The following is a 20,596-nucleotide window of genomic DNA, read 5'->3' on the forward strand; positions in this document are numbered from 1 at the left end:
CAAATCATATTGTCTATGCTTCAGCCATCTGCATGTCCAGTTATACCTTTTCTTCTCTTTGTACTTTCAGAGCGCATCATGGCAAGAGTCAGGAAAGTAGCTCTTTTCTTTTTTGACATTTTGGGATGCCTATGGCCACTGTGTTGTTTTGAATGGTTAAAGCTGTCTGTCAGGACCATGTACGTGCCTAGTCAGACTACCCACGTCATGGCACATCAATCAGACCAAACGTACTTGTACAGTTTGACTACATACATAAAGGATTGGTGACTAATCATGCAATGTGAGTAGTCGCTTGCCCAAGATTTCTAAAAATCGCAGTGTATGTATGTCCAGAGTGGCAGATATACCTTTTGCATCTGTACTTTTAAATCTGCCTCTGTTTGGCTGTGAGAATGTTACTGCAGTATCTTTCAAATACCATCAACTATGATTTCAATTATTTATGCTACATTATATTAAACACCTTACTTGTTTAAAAAAATCAATTTACTTCCATGTGTTTTTGTACATTTGAGGAGGAGTTAATGTATACATAAAACTCCCATGGTTTTTAGGAAGAAAAATTCACGCGCATAATAAAACTAGGGCGGCACGGTTGCGCAGTGGGTAGCTGTTTCCTGAAGAGGCATTAGCTCACTTGGAAATGTGTTCTTTTGAAATTGTGGTATATTAAATAACTAAACAATATCATAATATACCAGAAAAGGTGATATCCCTCCCATCGTGATTACGGCGGTACAAGAATCACATGAGAAAATTTTTCTTTTAGCTTACATTTACTGACGGTTAACGCGGTTACAGATGGGAAGGCATATGGACAGACTTTATCCATGTGGGAAATCTGATCAACACAGTCGGCCATTTTCTCGTCCCCACGCTGGGAGGTTTTTCGAACTTTGTCGACACCGCCTCCAAGGGTCTGGCCGTTGTCCAAGCCTTTATAATGTCTTGCTTCACTTGCTGGTCTTGTCTGTCTCCAAACAAGGGCTGAATTCCTCCTCCACAAAATACAGAAATATCATAGTGCTTACATGCTGGTTCTCATTCTCCCAATAAGGAAAGATGATTCTGTGCTGACAGAGGACAGAAATACACTATCCTGTGTTTAAGCTGACTATACAAGCCTCCAGTTGTCTTTGGCTATCTAATCCAAGGCTTGGCTAGCAATTCTAACTGCTGATCCCATGTGTGCCAAATTTTACATGCACATGTGAATAAAACTCATAACAGTATTGTCCAGATATAGTGACATAAAGAAAAATGTAATATAACAGTAGCGCTGCTGCCTCACAGTTAAGCCATCCAGGTTTGCTTCCCGGGTCAACCCTGTGTGGAGTTTGCATGTTCTCCCCGTGTCTGCGTGGGTTTCCTCCGGATACTCAGGTTTCCTCCCACAGTTCAAAGACATGCAAGTTAGGTGCATTGGTGATTGTAAATTGTCCCTAGTGTGTGCTTGGTGTGTGTGTGTGCCCGCGCGCACCCTGCCCAGGGTTCGTTTCCTGCCTTGTGCCCTGTGTTGGCTGGGATTGGCTCCAGCAGACCCCCGTGACCCTGTAATTAGGATATAGTGGGATGGATAATAAAGCTACTTTGTTTTATGAGACTAATTAGTTCTGCTAGGTTTGACCAGGAATGTCCAATCTCTTTTATAAAGAGTTCAGCTGCTATTATAACTATACTAAGAGCTTTAACTCATCCTCCATCGCGCAGACAACATAAACCTATGGCAGCCTGAAACAGAACTCTTTTAATTGTTGCCATTAAACTGATAAACTGATATCTAGAGGTGTACCCATTAACACAGCCGGAGAGAATTGCAGAGACATTGCGTCATATACTAAAACGTGCTTTGTTATTGTGGCTGATGATGTATATTAATTGTCCTCTGCAAAATTGTGTTTTAAACAGAGAGGTTGGGAGCCGAGTACAGTGGGTTACGCTTCAGTACCCCACTGGAACAGCATAAGTTACTGGAACAGCATAAGTTTTTATATATATATATATATATATATATATATATATATATATATATATATATATATATATACACACACACACACAGAGTGGCTGGGATGCCAATCCTACCACCAACCTACAAGTTTTCCCCGTAAGTTGGAGGACCTGCTTGTAGGACTTGATGCAGATTAACGTCATACCTAGGATGAAGCAATTACATGTTAAGGGCTTTACTCAAAGGCCTAACAGAGTAGAGCCACTTCTGGCATTTACGGGATTTGAACCAGCAACCTTCTGATTGCCGGCGCACATCCCTAGCCTTACAGCCACCCCTCCACATTTAAAACATAAGTAATCAAATGTACTTTGTAACAACCTGCTTTGAAAATATAATAGAGTAACTTTGTTAATTATATATGTTAACTCTGACTCAGGCACCCCTCTGTTTTGTGATTCATTTATTTAGATTTTAGATGTAAGACATGGGCCACACAATCATTTGTCCTTCTCTCCATTTAGGTCATTTCTCTCCCTGTAACATAAAATGCAAAAAGAGTCTTGGCATTTGGATACCCTCACGGCTGCCATCGCAGGACTCTTTTCAGTTTAAAGAGACAGATATAGTTTTAAACAAAACTACCTGTAATATTAAATGCAAAATGTGTCTTAGCATTTGGAAATCCAATAATACAAACCATGTAAAATTAAACATTGAAATATAAGAAGAAAAAAAACTAAAAGAAAAACCATCACAGAGCTGAGTTCTAGTGATGTGCAATGAACGAACAAATTAGTTCTTTTGTACTTCTCTTGGTCTCTGAACAAATGCACTGCTACAACGACATTAACACCAGAATTCCTGAAGCCTACGAAAATAACTCATAGTATCGGCCCACCTTAAATCGCTTTGCACCTCTCCATCAGCGTCTTTTGTTTTGTAAATGTGTCAATCAGCACAAGCAGGAAGCAGCCTGCTGTCCCATCTCCTGCCTTGACAGAGTTCAACTCAAGCAAAATGTTCTCCCAGCTCAAGCCAAGGCTCCTTATCTGTGTGTGAGATCTGGAGTTGTATAGGGTAAAAAATACAGTATATTGTTATTTGGAATACATGCATTTCATGTGTGTTTCTTGCCTACAAAGATCAGGGTAAGTGTTGGAAAAAAGGAAATACGAGAAATGCTGAAAAAATACCTAAAGCAGAAACGTTTTCAGTGTTATACTTATAATAATGTAATGTGTATAATGTATAAAGACTTTAGTCCAAATATCAAATAAACACGTACACTTTTATTAAAGAATATAACCAAATTAAAAAAAAAAACTGCTGCCTTATAACTGAAAGGTTGCTGGTTTCAAGTCCCAGTGCTCCGCGTTTTGAGTTGTGAGCTGCTATTATTATTATTATTATTATTACTATATAAAAACATTTGATTTGAGTCTGTAATACCCAGTGTACATTTTGGCTACTTGTAAAAGTTAGCTCTTTTTTTTTTTATCATTCAGTTTTAGTGTCTCAGTGACATTCATGTACCTTGCTAGTTAGAAATAATATTTTAAACGTGACTTAAGTTTTACAAATTTGCTTCTTTACACTGGTTATATGCAGATTGTAATTGCCTAATGGCAACATGATTCAAAAGCCTTTTGTCTGCTAATGCACTTGATTTGCAAATCAGTTTTTCTTTACTGGAGACTTTCCTGTTTCAAATTATACTTTTAATGATAACTACATTTTGCATTGTCTGCTGATATTTAGAGATAACTTTGATTACTTGCTTACCATGCATTTCTTGTCATGTCATTTCTTGCATCTTTTGGTTTTTGAAATATACTTCTTAAGTGATATGGTCAATAACTTTTAATAACAAACTAAATAATATAGCAGTCTTATTGCTTTCAAATTGCAATTAATATAGTGCACATATAGTAAAAATAATATATTGATTTGTTTTCATCAGGTTTAATCTCATTTTGGGGAGAGAGAATATAAGACACTGCAGTTAATGAAGTGCCCAGATTCCTAGAAGTTGACAATAATAAATAGTAATAATAAATAATAAATAAATGCATCTGCTGTGTAGTTTATATGGATTTTGGTTTACAATTCAAAATGTTTTCATAAGTTGAAATCCAAATGACATGGGATCCTTCTGTCATATTTGTTTTATGTTTGGAATTCTACCATTTAATTGCTCAAATTTTGACTTTAAATAGAAACATTGACAGTTGCAGTTATGCATAAAAGGTTTTCTACCGAGTTCATCCACAGTACTTGAAAACAGTTTTTTTATACAAAAAAAGATCTAAATAAAGAACATAGCAGCCTTATTATATTCACATTTTAATTATTATTGTAAACTTCTGGCAGCAAAAACAAATGGTTTGCTTCCATAACTTTAAATCTCATTCCTATGGAAAGGAGTACAATGTGCTTTGCGAATGATAATGAACCTCTTTTGACAGATATGTACAATAAAAACTTCAAACTGAAATGAATAAGGCTGTGGTGTTCCTTGTAGGATTTTTATTTTTGTTTCATAGACTTACAGGCATTTATTTTAATTTGTCATATAAAGTACAGTATACCCTTTGCTATGCACACTATTTGTATATTTATCTTATTGCTATGTAGATTTGTTTATACCTTCCAATGCATGGCATGATTTAAGAATATTTTCTAATTGACATTTTTCTATAGTAACCAAATTTTACTTTAGTTTTTCTGTGTCTGCTTTTTTAATTGTACTTGAGCAAGTTTTTGTCTATGTAGTAATACTTCTACTTGAGTAATTGTTTTTAGTACTTTCTACTTGTGTTGAATAAAAGTAAAAGTTGAGAATATTCTGAAATTAAGCAGATCTTAAAAGTACCTCTGTGTAAAGGTGCACTATTCAACTACTTTTGCCTATCTGTGGCACTGTACAAACACTTTCAGCAAATATGTGTTAAAACATGTATTTTTATTATATCTTCTCTCCCTTTTAGTTAAAGATGGAAATACAGCTGGAAATACTTTATCCAAAAAAGGAGACATAACCTACTTCAAAACAATGAGTGACCTAGATTCCCAGCCTGTCTTATTTATCCCTGATGTCCACTTTGGTAATCTGCAAAGGTCTGGACAGGTACAGAGTGATCTAAAATGGTTTGTGATTAGCATAAGGTATTTGTTGTTCTAGAAAGTTCTTCTGAAATACTGGAAGAACTAATAAGTTTACTTTATTTAATTGCAGGTTTTTGCTTTCAACACTGATGACATGGAAAGAGAAGGGTACAGTTCCTCATTATAGCAGTATTAAGCTAGAAATGTGTATAATGATGATAAATTAATTCTGCTTTTAAAAGTACTTATTTAATGTTTCTGAAATTTGTAACAGATGATATGATTTGAAAAAAAGTAATACAATAATTAATAATATGAATGTATAACTTGAGCACATTAATAGTATTAACAGAAAATGTATTGTGTCAGCCTTGACTTCTAATATAAATTTGAATTAAATAAAATTTAAGTCCTAACAACCAGCTAATTTTTTTTTTAGCAGCATATTGGTGAAAAGAATGTTCAGAGCATCTGATGATGACTTCTGCCCTCAACCCCCAAAGCAAATTAAAGAGGAAACTCGAAAACGAGGTATTGAACATTATAAGTATAATTTGAGACTGAGCAAGTGAGTTTTATTTTTATAATGCAGATTTGCACCTCTAAGCTCAATCTGTCATGTACTATCATAAATACACATATCCACCAGTCCACATTCAAACATGTTTAATCCAAAGTTAAGTTTGAGCAGCTGGTGGCCAGTGGTATAGGCTGCATAATATATGTGAATTATAAGAATTGGTTGATTGGTGGTAATCAATTAGTTATCAGTTTTTAATTTGGCAGTAAATAATTGTATAATGTGATATGGCTTCTACTTTATTTTCCTTTATTATTAGATGAAGTAGAGAGTCAATCAAAATGTTATGTATCTAAATGTAAAATCTTCTGTTTAACCATTCATTTTACTGGTCATCCAGAGGTGCAAGTGGCTTTCTTCTAATCTGCTGCATTAGTATGCCTCGTGTGCCCCAAAAACCAATCTAAATGGTGCAACACCTAATTTGTCCTATAATATCCAGCCCTGAATGGTCGTTCGACCCTTCAAAAGGCACACTCGCATTACCACAGGACCAATTGTGAGTCACCAGTTAATCTCATATACAGGTCTTTTTGGATGCCTGATGGAAAATAAGAGTACATTAGGAAAAATCCATGCAGGTAAGAGAAGAGCATGTAAACTCCATACAGATTGTAGCTGGGCCAAGATTTGTGCCAACTTTCATGGAATGCTGAGACAGCAATGCTCAACATCATGTCACGGTACTGTCCCCATTTCATGTGCAGTATAGATACAACAAAAAACACACAAACATTGCTGAAAAAAGATGCCAAGTGATATGTGCACAGACTGTTTTAAAGGCTAATTATTCTTTTGAAGTTTATTGAGTAGAAGGAAATATTGGCTTCTTCAAACTTGATAAATGTTTACATGTAATATTTGCTTATTTCTGGGCATCCGTGATGTCACCATGCAAGCTGCCTATCTCAATAAAACAAACGTATTCAAATAATTAATACAGTATATGTGCAAGAATTATGTATATCCAACATTATGCAATACATTCCTTGTCTATCATGCTATTAAAGATATGGTGAAGAAAGTTCAGTCCAAGTTTTCAGTTTTACAGTTAGTGGATATATTGGATTCATTTTTGATGAAAGACCAGTATTTCATAAAAGAATATGTCCTACTATGAGGTACAAAGGTTTTCATATTTTTGACTATGTATTTCGTTTTTGAAGAAATTCAGTTTTTTCCAGAATAAATCATGCATATACTGTTTTTTCCCATTGTTAATCATGTCCCAAGCAAATAAAAAATGCTGTCTAAAAATAAACCTTAATGTTAATATTTTTCTGCAGTGCTTCTGTATGTACGTAAGGAATTGGACGAAGTGTTTGATGCTCTAATGTTAAAATCGCCAACTTTGAAGGGGCTTATGGATGCTGTAAGTTATCATTTCTTTTAGATTCGACCAATATTATATGACTTTCTGGATAAAATGATCAACAAAACAATCTGTTAAAGGTTCACTTATGTGCTTTCCAAATAAAGAAGTGGTCTTAATGACACTGAAGAGGGTGCAGAGAAGAGATTTAAATTTGAAACTATACCTTTGCAGCATGAGAAAAAAATACTGCAAACAGATCTATGAGAAAGTAACACTTGCCAGGCTGCAGGACCTCTTAGATAGATTTAACATAAAAATGAAGTATGGGAATAGCTTACACTAATCTAGGATGTGCCTGTTAGAGTAGTTTTTAATTTTAAAAGTCAAAGCAAACTGTCCTTATCCAAGGTTAATTGTTCAGAGTTAGTTACTTTGGAGAATAATTGGAGACAGTTACTGTAACACTGGAAAACAAATATTTTGTTTTGTGAATAGTTTTGGGTGTATGTTATTGATTTTGACCTACTGATCAGAAAAATCAACGATAAATGTTCAGATAAATCGGTTACATATTGCAGTCACCTATTTTTGTGATTTCCTTTTATATTTTAAGTCTACTAATATGTTGCCCACAAAATAAGCTTTTTTGTTTAATCCAGACATTCCTAGGAACTGTTAGAGAAAAATCTTGATCCTTGGTTTACTTCAGCACTTGTACATTAAAGGTTGTTTATACTCCAGCAATATACTGTGTAATCATAAATAATTTATTTAACCAAGAGTTCAAGAAATCACTTTTGCATTATAATCACAGTTGTGCTAACAATCCTTTGTTCAGATAATGACTTTATAGTTATGAATATACAAAAGCATCCTGAACATATACCTGATAACATGCTAATCTAAGATAGAAACTTATGGGATATTACATTGTCCTGTCTTGGGTTACATGAAGAGATACATGGTTCTAAACTTCAAGTACAGAGGCAACCTTAGGGTCTGCATACAAGAATGATTTCATCTTGTATAAAGAAGATAAACAAAATAATACGACTAAAAAGCTGTTACAGAATGAACTTGGTGCAGGTTGCACAATATGCAGAAGATATGCAAAAGCTTAGGCATGCCTGGGAGTGCTTAGTTAATATGGATGCTGGCAGGAAGAGTTAAAACAGTGGCTAGTGTAAACAGATCCATTTTCATTACGTTGGTATCAGTTTGTGCATATGTAGATACACATATTCTATGAGCAGAGCAGTGTGTGCATTTAGCATTTATTCTGTGGAGTTTAATTTGTTAAAGTCAGGGCTCCAGACAGAAAAAAAAATTTGGGAGCCATTGGCTCCTAAACCCAAAATATTTAGGAGCTAAATGCTTTTTTTGGGAGCCATAATCTCTACCGCATGCCAAATGTGAAATAAACAAATGATATTTACTTGTTTGTTTCTTCGGTCTACCTCACACTGCCTTTCCTTTCTCTTATCTGAGCTATTTGACCTGCCTACTAGTGTCCTCTGCAAGGTCTTATAGATAATAACAGAAGAATAAATGACACATAAATGTGAACAGTGCAAATGTTTACTAATAAGCAATACTTCAAGTCCAGAGTCTTATACACAACATGTGTAAGGAACACCACAAATACAAACACTGAAAATGTCTTACACATAATAACACAAGAATTAATACAATAACAAACATTATAAACAATCATTTCTGAAATAATCATTTTTACGAGTGTACAAATATAAAGAAATGAATTACTCTTCAAGTTCACTGTCACTAACCATTACAATGTCAGCATCTTTAGGCCAGCCAGTATACTTTGGTCTGCGCTTTTTTTTGCTGGCTGACAACCAGCGCTTTATATTTAGGCTCTGGGTCAAAATGTTCAAGTGTAGGGCCCTTTGTACTGATCCTTACCAAGTCTTCCAGTGTTTCTACACTTAGGGAGTTGCGCACTTTTGATTTTATTCTGTTTTGTGCTGAAAATCCTCGCTCGCACTGAGCTGCAGTTATCGGAAGCACCAGCATTATTTCTACTCAGTGAAGAAGATTTTTAAAATCTGTACAGAACGGCTCCTTGCTCAGCATCACTGTCCATAGGTCACCATAAGTCTTATCCATAAACTGACCCTTCACTAATATTTTCAACATTAGGCATTTCTTCTGCACAGCTGTGACATCACAGCCATTGTTTGATAAGAGCTCCCTGGATTGTTAGGACAGAATTCAAGGAGTAGTCATGGCCCGATTCTCTACTATTTCAGATCCCTATCCGCAGCAGTTAGCGAGATGACATTTGAAGCAGAGTGGGCGTGTCAGATGATGTCTCGCTTCGGTTTGACTTTAATCACGTGATAGTGTAATAGGAAACGCAGACGTGAGCTGAGAGTGTTCGCACATAATTAAAAGCCGTTACTGCTGCTTTAAATTTAAAACTTTTCTTCGATTGAGAGAGAGAGAGTCGCCACCGGCGACTGGAATGAAAAAACTAGTCGCAAAATAGAAAATTAAGTCGCATTGGCGACCATTTTATTCGCCATCTGGAGCCCTGAAAGTAGAAATGTCTTGCAAATTCTGCAGACGCCTTCATACATTTTGTTACACTTGTGACAAGTACAGGTTGAATCTTCAAAGATACAGCATGACAGCACTTTCTAAGAGAGGGTATGATCTCTTGTAAAGTTGAAAATATTTAAAAATTGTAAAGACACTGTAAAATCTCTTGAGTTTAAAATTTAAAGATCAAGATAAACCATGAGTTCCTCATATTTGTTAGTAAAAATAAGAAATCTTTTGTACACTCCAACATCCCTTCAGGCCAGTGCCGCATGATGAATGTCTCCCATTACTGAAGCCACCAGAGACATAGAGCCTGGATGAGACAGAATAAGATGCCACAATACACGTTGAAAACTACAGTGATCCAGTGTTTGAACCATTTGTCTGGTAAGCCTCATCAGATAACACGCTCAAAATTAATTGGGTAGAGACATAAGTTTGTCAAAAACAAAACTACTGTTGCCAGATATGAATGTCTTTTGGACCTGCCAAGAGAATTAGCCAAATTTCTTTGAACAGGATGATAACCTTCTGTTTCTGCTCCGACACTAATGGGCTGTTTATGGCTTAACACTAAAATTACCAGAGCTTATGAAAAAACTCGTAGATCCGTCCCACCTTAAATCACTCCTTACCTCTCCATCAGCATCTTTTGTCCTTTGAATGTGTTAATAAGCAGTAAACAGCAAGCAGTCTGCTATCACATCCCCCACTGGCGCACAGTTTTCTCAGCTCAAGTCTGTTTACCTGCGTGTCAGTTGTTTGGAGTTGTATAGAGTGGGAAGTCAAGCACAATCGCACCTTTTATAAATACTACTAGCAGAATACCTGCACTTCGCAGCGGAGAAGTAGTGTGTTAAAGAAGTTATATATAAGTATATACATCTATATCTCAAAATACCTGCACTTGGCAGCGGAGAAGTAAAAAGAAAAAGAAACATTTTAAAAACAACGTAACATGATTGACAATGTAATTGTTTTGTCATTGTCATGAGTGTTGCTGGCATATATATATATATATATATATATATATAGCAGAATACCCGCACACATGCAGCGGAGAAGTAGTGTGTTAATGATGTATGATGTATGTGTGTGTGTGTGTGTGTATATGTATATATATATACACACACACACACAGTGGTGTGAAAAACTATTTGCCCCCTTCCTGATTTCTTATTCTACATGGCCCTGTGTGAAAAAGTAATTGCCCCCTGAACCTAATAACTGGTTAGGCCACCCTTGGCAGCAATAACTGCAATCAAGCTTTTGCGATAACTTGCAATGAGTCTTTTACAGCGCTCTGGAGGAATTTTGGCCCACTCATCTTTGCAGAATTCAGCTTTATTTGAGGGTTTTCTAGCATGAACCGCCTTTTTAAGGTCATGCCATAGCATCTCATTTGGATTAAGGTCAGGACTTTGACTAGGCCACTCCAAAGTCTTCATTTTGTTTTTCTTCAGCCATTCAGAGGTGGATTTGCTGGTGTGTTTTGGGTCATTGTCCTGTTGCAGCACCTAAGATCGCTTCAGCTTGAGTTGACGAACAGATGGCCGGACATTCTCCTTCAGGATTTTTTGGTAGACAGTAGAATTCATGGTTCCATCTATCACAGCAAGCCTTCCAGGTCCTGAAGCAGCAAAACAACCCCAGACCATCACACTACCACCACCATTTTTTACTGTTGGTATGATGTTCTTTTCTGAAATGCTGTGTTCCTTTTACGCGGATGTAACGGGACATTTGCCTTCCAAAAGTTCAACTTTTGTCTCATCAGTCCACAAGGTATTTTCCCAAAAGTCTTGGCAATCATTGAGATGTTTCTTAGCAAAATTGAGACGAGCCCTAATGTTCTTTTTGCTTAACAGTGCTTTGCGTCTTGGAAATCTGCCATGCATGCCGTTTTTGCCCAGTCTCTTTCTTATGGTGGAGTCGTGAACACTGACCTTAATTGAGGCAAGTGAGCCCTGCGGTTCTTTAGATGTTGTCCTGGGGTCTTTTGTGACCTCTCGGATTAGTCGTCTCTGCGCTCTTGGGGTAATTTTGGTCGGCCAGCCACTCCTGGGAAGGTTCACCACTGTTCCATGTTTTTGCCATTTGTGGATAATGGCTCTCACTGTGGTTCGCTGGAGTCCCAAAGCTTTAGAAATGGCTTTATAACCTTTACCAGACTGATAGATCTCAATTACTTCTGTTCTCATTTGTTCCTGAATTTCTTTGGATCTTGGCATGATGTCTAGCTTTTGAGGTGCTTTTGGTCTACTTCTCTGTGTCAGGCAGCTCCTATTTAAGTGATTTCTTGATTGAAACAGATGTGGCAGTAATCAGGCCTGGGGGTGGCTACGGAAATTGAACTAAGGTGTGATACACCACAGTTAGGTTATTTTTTTAACAAGGGGGCAATTACTTTTTCACACAGGGCCATGTAGGTGTGGATTTTTTTTCTCCTTAAATAATAAGAACCATAATTTAAAAACTGCATTTTGTGTTTACTTGTGTTATATTTGACTAATGGTTAAATGTGTTTGATGATCAGAAACATTTTGTGTGACAAACATGCAAAAGAATAAGAAATCAGGAAGGGAGCAAATAGTTTTTCACACCACTGTGTATATGTGTGTGTGTGTATATATATATATATATATATATATATATATATATACACATACATACAAACATACACACAGGCATATATATGTGTATATATATATATATATGTATGTGTCTATATGTGTGTGTGTGTATAGCTTTGGTCACTGAGTGCAAGGGAAAAATAATAAAATATTGTCTTTAAGTTATTAAACAGTAAAACATTAACGTTTTAAGAAGTACAGGTACATTGAGCACTACTGGAGTGGTTGCAGGTAAACTACATTTTAAAGACTGTGTAACACAACAGGTAAGTAGTACTAACAGCAGCTAAAATGTATATGGATCATCTCTCGGTAGTTGATCCCTTTTGAAAGGTGCTACACGACGGCTGTAGTATAGAAATTACATTTTCTATGTGAAAGTTCAAATTTCTGCCTCTGGTAATGTGCCTTACCGGCATTACCAGCAATTAAAGAAAATTAGTTTTGTGTCCTCTGCAGTATTAACACTAGAATTACCAGAGCCTACGAAAAAACTCGTAATTCCATCCCACCTTAAATTGCTTCTTAAATCCCTTCACACCTCTCCGCCAGTGTCCTTTGTCCTCTAAATGTGCTGATAAAGAGAAGCTAGGAGCAGCCGGCTATTCCATCCCCCCACCAATTTAGAACGTGCATGAACTTCTCTCAGCTCATGCCTTGATTGAGTATCTGGGAGTGAAGTGGAGTTTTAGAGTGGAAATAATAGATCGTTATTTGGAACACACGCATTTCATGTCTGTTCCGTTTCTACAGTAATCTGTGTCAACACATTGTTAAAACAGAAATGTTTGTTATATTCTAGTAGTAGATGACAAAATGTAGGCATAAAATATATAATGTATGAAGCCTGAAGTCCAAATAACAAAAACATTTTCACAAAAGGTACAAATATAACACAATTGCACTTTTATTCAAAAATATAACTGCAGAAACAAAAGCCGCCTTAACATGCGACATTGACAGCCGTTTATTATAACTGCCTCCGTGGTGCAATAGAATCAGTTGTCGCCTTGGAATCAAAAGGTCGCGAGTTCGATCCTGCACCACTCCGTTTTGAGAAGTAAACTGCTCTTAGTCTTACTATTTTAGAATAAAAGCATACATTTGATTTCAGTCTGTAACAGCCGGTGCAATTTATGATCCTTGTAAAGGTTAGCTTTTTTTTTTCACTTTTCATTCTCTCAGTCGCTTCAGAATCAATCCATACAACCCCATCTGACACGGCTGTTTTCACTAAAGACGCTTATAGCTCTGCAGTGTACCACGATGCATACTAATGCAACCCCCAACCGGTTCTGACACACAAACGCTGGCGAAGCTGCCTTCTTCGTATCTCACCGTCACTTGATTTTCTTTTTATTCAGTTTTATTGAGTGTTCCTGCCAGTCCCGCATGTTGCTGTATGCTGTTTCTTTTGTACTCCAGGACATGCAGAGGAAAGAATGGTAAAGAGCAGTAACTTCGCGCTATATGCAATCATCAGACACTCCCCATCTGCCCGTGTCACTCAAACACAGGAACATATATTGGTGTAAAAGTATAACAAAAGTGCACTTTTATTCAAGTGCACTTTTTCCATCGCCTTTTCCTGTAAGAAGCAATGTACACACTTCTCTCTATGCTGTGGTTTCTATTACACACCTGAAAGAAAGAGACAATATATGTGAAAATATCATCACACTAATGCAATATTATTTGAAAACGAACAGCGTCAGATCGGGTGTGAATTTATGCAGGAACTGGAAATTCTCTGATGTGGGACCTTCCCCCAGGGAAGAAAGTACAGTGTCAGGTGCTCATTCAGTGTAATAGGAACCATAGCACAGAGAGGTGTGTGCACTGCAACAAGTACACGTGTCGTAAATGTAGGAAGGACGGTCCTTGGGTGTGTGGGAACTGTTAATATTTGAATGTGATGATTTTATATAGCACGGAATGAAAATCAGCACTAATTAGCATTGCACCATGTAAGCTGCCGTATCAATCGCCTACTGTAACTTGCTTTCTTTTTTCTTCGGTTATACAGGTAGTCTTGAATAAAAGTGCACTTGTTTTGTTTGCGAAATGAAGTGTCTGCGTGCACTTTTGTGGCATTACGTGTATTTTTGAGCATGCCCGTTTGAGCATGCTCAAACACAGAACATAAGTTGGTGTAAAAGTATAACAAAACAACGGGCAGATGGGGAGTGTCTGATGATTGCATATAGCGCAGAAGTTACTGCTCTTTACCATTCTCTCCTCTGCATGCCCTGGAGTACAAAAGAAACAAAATACAGACGCTCTATAGCTCTACATTGTACCACGATGCATACTAACACACCCCCAACACCAGGGTTCTGATATACAAACGCTGGCGAAGCTGCCTTCTTCGTATCTCACCGTCACTTGATTTTCTTTTTATTCAGTTTTATTGAGTGTTCCTGCCAGTCCCCGCATGTTGCTGTATGCTGTTTCTTTTGTACTCCAGGACATGCAGAGGACAGAATGGTAAAGAGCAGTAACTTCTGCGCTATATGCAATTATCAGACGCTCCCCATCTGCTCGTTGTTTTGTTATACTTTTACACCAATATATGTTCCTGTGTTTGAGCATGCTCAAATAGGCATATATAAACATATATATACACATACACACACATATATACAGTATATATACATATACATCACAGCGAAATGAGGTGAATTTGAGGGGAGATGATGACGTGACTCTCCCACCCGCCTTAACTGTCAATCCCCCCACAAACATAGTCTCTCGAAATTTGCATAAGCACACCCCTTCACCTGCAATTTTAACTTAGTTACAAAGTGATCAAAACTCTCGTTTATATCCTGCGTCCTCTCATTAAACTTGTATCCCACATTACCCGTGGGCATGAGAAACGCCAGCGGCAGCCTGTCTATGAACTTAATTTAAAGTTTAGGTTTACACCTTTCTTTCTTTCCGAAGTAGCAGCACTCATGAATATGATAGTATATATCACTTGCTCGCTTCTTATTGTTTCGCTGCCTTCTCAATTATATAATGCATGTTTTCTTCAGCGCTTTTTGGAGGTCTTCCTGGTTTTCTATGCACTGCGTTGACAGTCCGTTCACGTGATTACGTGGGAGGTGTGATGATGTCACATGAAACTCCGCCCCCCACGGCTTTCGAGCTCAACTCCATTACAGTAAATGGAGAAAAATACCTTCCAGTTATGACCATTACGCGTAGAATTTTAAAATGAAACCTGCCCAACTTTTGTAAGGAGGCTGTAAGGAATGAGCCTGCCAAATTTCAGCCTTCTACCTACACGGGAACTTGGAGAATTAGTGATGAGTCAGTCAGTCAGTCAGTCAGTGAGGGCTTTGCCTTTTATTATTATTTGGAACACATGCATTTCATGTGTGTTCCTTGTCTACAACAATCTATGTAAACGCATCATTAAAAAAGAAACATTTTTCATGTTTTAGTAATAATTGACAAAATGTAGACATGAAGTTTATAATGTGTGAACCCTGAAGTTCATAAACTGCTCAAAAAAATTAAAGGAACACTTTGAAAACACATCAGATCTCAATGGGAAAAAAATCATGCTGGATATCTCTACTGATATGATACTGGGTAATGTGTTAGGAATGAAAGGATGCCATATCGTTTGATGGAAATGGAACTTGTCAACCTACAGAGGGCTGAATTCAAAGACACCCTGACAATCAAAGTGAAAAAATGATGCGGCAGGCAAGTCCATTTTGCCGAAATTTCATTGCAGCAACTCAAAATCGTACTCAGTAGTTTGTATGGCCCCCACATGCTTGTATGCATGCTTGACAACGTCACTTCTAATGAGACGACAGATGGTGTCCTGGGGGATCTCCTCCCAGATCTGGACCAGGGCATCACTGAGCTCCTGGACAGTCTGAGGTGCAACCTGGCGGGTTCGACTGGACCAAAAACATAATGTCCCAGTGTCAATTGGATTTAGGTCAGGCGAGCATGGGGGCCAGTCAATGGTATCAATTCCTTCATCCTCCAGGAACTGCCTGCATACTCTCGCCACATGAGGCCGGGCATTGTCGTGTACCAGGAGGAACCCAGGACCCACTGCACCAGCATAGGGTCTGACAATGGGTCCCATGATTTCATTCCAATACCTAATGGCAGCCAAGGTGCCATTGTCAAGCCTGTAGAGATCTGTGTCTCCCTTAATGGATATGCCTCCCCAGACCATCACTGACCCACCACAAAACCGGTCATGCTGAACGATGTTACAGGCAGTATAACATTCTCCATGGCTTTTCCAGACCCTTTCATGTCTGTCACATGTGCTCAGGTTAAACCTGCTTTCATCTGTGAAAAACACAGGGCGCCAGTGGTGGACCTGCCAATTCTGATATTCTATGGCAAATGCCAATCAAGCCCCACGGTGACAGACAGTTAGCACAGGGCCCTACTAGATGATGTCGGGCCCTCAGGCCACCCTCATGAAGTCTGTTTCTGAATGTTTGGTCAGAGACATTCACACCAGTGGCCTGCTGGAGGTAATTCTGTAGGGATCTGGCAATGCTCATCTTGTTCCTCCTTGCCCAAAGTAGCAGATACCAGTCCTGATGATGAAATATGGACCTTCTATAGCTTTGTCCAACTCAACTAGAGTAACTGCCTGTCTCCTGGAATCTCCTCCATGCCCTTAAGATTGTACTGAGCGACACAGCAAACCTTCTGGCAATGGCACGTATTGATGTGCTATCTTGGAGAAGTTGGACTGCCTGTGCAACGTCTGTAGGGTCCAGGTATCTCCTCATGCTACCAGTAGTGACACTGACTGTAGCCATATGCAAAACTAGTGAAAAAACAGTCAGAACAGATGAGGAGGGAAAAATGTCAGTGGCCTCCACCTGTTAAACCATTCCTGTTTTGGGGGTCATCTCATTGTTGCCCCTCTAGTGCACCTGTTGTTAATTTCATTAACACCAAAGCAGCTGAAACTGATTAACAACCCTCACTGCTACTTAACTGTCCAGATCAATTGCCCAGAAGTTTCATTGACTTGATGCTATATTCTAGTTAAAAAGTGTTCCTTTAACTTTTTTGAGCAGTATATATCAAAGAATCACTTTTACAAAAGTTACAAATATAACAGAACAAGTGTGCTTTGATTCAAAAATATAACTGCAGAAAAAGAATACGCGGATATGACATTGACACGCATTTTTTTGTAGATTTTTTTTTTTTAAATCTACAAATCAGACACATCATCAATGACCAGCAGTTCAAAGATTTGCTATTGGGGCCAGAGGAAATCACATAGAAGGCTTTCAAGTATGATGCCGAGAATTGTTTTGGCAATCACAGCACCAAACTGCATCCAGCTAGTTGACAACATGCTTAAAATATATAAAACCTTGAAGGGCAACATGTCACTAAAGATTAATTTTCTGAATTCAGACTTCACTGTTCAGTGTCAAACATGGTGAAAGGTTTCAGCAGGACATTGGAACAATAGAACAGCAATTTCGGGGCAAGTGTAATCCATCGATGTTGGTCAACTGTTGTTGAACACTGAAATGAGAAACATCAGATGCTGCATATAAATGAAAATCAGCAGAAAAACATTTTTATTTCAACTAAACTAATGCAATGTTTCATTTTAGAGACTTACTGTACATTATGATATTATGATGTATATCAGGACGCTGCCCTTCTACTAAATATATATCTATGTTTTATAAGGGCACTAGCAAAATACCCTTGCTTCGCAGCGGAGAAGTAGTGTGTTAAAGAAGTAATGAAAAAGAAAAGGAAACATTTTAATAATAACGTAACATGATTGACAATGTAATTGTGTTGTCATTATATATATATATAATATACACACACACATATCTATACTAATAAAAGGCAAAGCCCTCACTGACTGACTCATCACTAATTCTCCAAGTTCCCGTGTAGGTAGAAGGCTGAAATTTGGCATGCTCATTCCTTACAGCCTCCTTACAAAAGTTGGGCAGGTTTCATTTTAAAATTCTACGCGTAATGGTCATAACTGGAAGGTATTTTCTCCATTTACTGTAATGGAGTTGAGCTCGAAAGCCATGGGGGGCGGAGTTTCATGTGACATCATCACGCCTCCCACGTAATCACGTGAACGGACTGTCAACGTAGTGCGTAGAAAACCAGGAAGACCTCCAAAAAGCGCTGAAGAAAACATGCATTATATAATTGAGAAGGCAGTGAAACAATAAGAAGCGAGCAAGTGACATATACTATCATATTCATGAGTGCTGCTACTTCGGAAACAAAGCACGGTGTAAACCTAATGTTTAAATTAAGTTCATAGACAGGCTGCCGCTGGCGTTTGTCATGCCCACGGCTAATGTGGGACACAAGTGTAATGAGAAGACGCAGGATATAAACGAGAGTTTTGATCACTTTGTAAGTAAGTTAAAATTACTGGTGAAGGGCTGTGCTTATGCAAATTCTGAGAGACAGTCTTTGTGGGGGGATTGACAGTTAAGGCGAGTGGGAGAGTCACGTCATCATCTCTACTCAAATTCACCTCATTTCGCTGTGATGTATATGTATATATACTGTATATATGTGTATATATATGTTTGTGTGTGTGTGTGTGTGTATATATATATATATATATATATATATATATATATATATATATATATATATGACAGCAACACTCATGACAATGTCAATCATGTTACGCTATTATTAAAATGTTTCCTTTTCTTTTTATTACTTTAACACACTACTTCTCCGCTGTGAGAGCTGGTATTTTGCTATAGCTATATATATATATATATATATATATATATATATATATATATATATATATATATATATATATATATATATATATATATATATATATAATATGAATGACCTCCAAAGAGTGCGGAGACTTTTGATCATGTGAACGTGTCTGCAAAAAATGGCGTCTCCTGCAAAAGTCGAGCAGCCGGCGCGCAAGACGCATAGCTGTGCCAGCCTTTGAGACGCTGACTGCGCTTCTGCCTTAAGTCAAAGTGAGCAATTTTAATTTTTTTATATCCTCCCCCTGAGCTATAGCCCAGACAAGTGCAAACACAGACCCCTTTTCTACACCGCAGCGAAATAATATTAAGGCGCTTCGCAGTTTCTTTTGCACGTATACGATTATGAGGTCTTCCGCTCTGATTATGAAGACACAAACAGGAGTGGAGGACTGACAGTGCCATCACAGCCGATTAATAGCTGGGACGTCTCGCCAGTCTACACAAGACCCACCGCGACTGTCCCCAGAAGGCGCTCATATCGTCAGTGAAAACATCTCTCTACGCTATATAAAAGAAAAAGGCAACTTTCCTTTCTTTACATCTTTTTTCCTTCTATCCCAAACCAAAGCCTTTATTTCTTAACACTGCAGAGGACACAAAACTAATTTTCTTTAAATGCCGGTAAGGCACATTACCAGAGGCACAAATTTGAACGTTCACATAGAAAATGTAATTTCTATACCACAGCCATCGTGTAGCGCCTTTCAAAAGGGATCTACTACCGAGAGATGATCCATATACATTTTAGCTGCTGTTAGTTACTTACCTGTTGTGTTACACCGTCTTTAAAATGTAGTTTACCCGCAACCACTCCAGTAGTGCTCAATGTACCTGTACTTCTTAAAACGTTAATGTTTTACTGTTTAATAACTTATAGACTATATTTTATTATTTTTCCCTTGCACTCAGTGACCAAAGCTATACACACACATATAGACACATACAAACATACACACAAGTATATGTATATGTATATGTATGTATGTGTGTATATGTATATGTATATGTATGTGTGTGTGTGTATATATATATATATGTATATATATATGACAGCAGCAATCCAAGCTGTGAGAAAATAGTAAAAAGGAGGCGTGTCAGACGTCGTGGTACATTTTCTGATGCAGCTAGATGGAAACAACTTCGTGACGCTGACGCTAAATACACAAAACAATTACTTTGACAATCATATTACGTTATTTTTAAAATGTTTCCTTTTCTTTTTCATCTTTAACGCGCTACTTCTCGTATTTTGCTAGTATACATATATATATATATACACATATACAAATATATACATATATACAGATATATATACATATACACACATACATATACAGATATACATATACATATATACACACACACACACACACACACATATATATATATATAAATTGCGCGATCACTTTTGAAAAAAATATATCTTTTCAAGTTCTATTTAGTCCATTTGTGTCAAACTAAAGGCCCACAGGCCACATCCGACCTGGCGTATAATTATATCCGGCCCGCGAGATCATTCTATATATTATTGTTATTAATGGCCCGGGGATATGAAGCGCTGGTAACACAATAAACTACAGATCCCATAATGCAGAGCTTCAGCTGCCTTGCCGAACACTTACCGCGTTAATCAAG

The 20,596-nt window shown here is 37.6% G+C and overlaps 1 protein-coding gene across 6 annotated transcripts in view; it reads left to right on the plus strand.

The window, feature by feature from the left end:
* The window catches only part of grhl2b (grainyhead-like transcription factor 2b), a 357,473-nt gene that overhangs the window by 227,980 nt on the left and 108,897 nt on the right, over nt 1-20,596 (plus strand). For 5 of the 6 annotated variants that reach the window (XM_039737649.1, XM_039737650.1, XM_039737647.1 and 2 more), the window contains 4 exons: nt 4,945-5,084; nt 5,193-5,230; nt 5,502-5,593; nt 6,929-7,014. In XM_039737649.1, coding sequence (XP_039593583.1) covers nt 4,945-5,084; nt 5,193-5,230; nt 5,502-5,593; nt 6,929-7,014 — 356 coding nt within the window. The remainder of the gene's footprint in view (nt 1-4,944; nt 5,085-5,192; nt 5,231-5,501; nt 5,594-6,928; nt 7,015-20,596) is intronic. The other variant, XM_039737648.1, reaches the window with a different exon arrangement.

The sequence above is a fragment of the Polypterus senegalus genome, chromosome 15 (assembly GCF_016835505.1).
Source record: "Polypterus senegalus isolate Bchr_013 chromosome 15, ASM1683550v1, whole genome shotgun sequence".
Taxonomy (NCBI): domain Eukaryota; kingdom Metazoa; phylum Chordata; class Cladistia; order Polypteriformes; family Polypteridae; genus Polypterus; species Polypterus senegalus.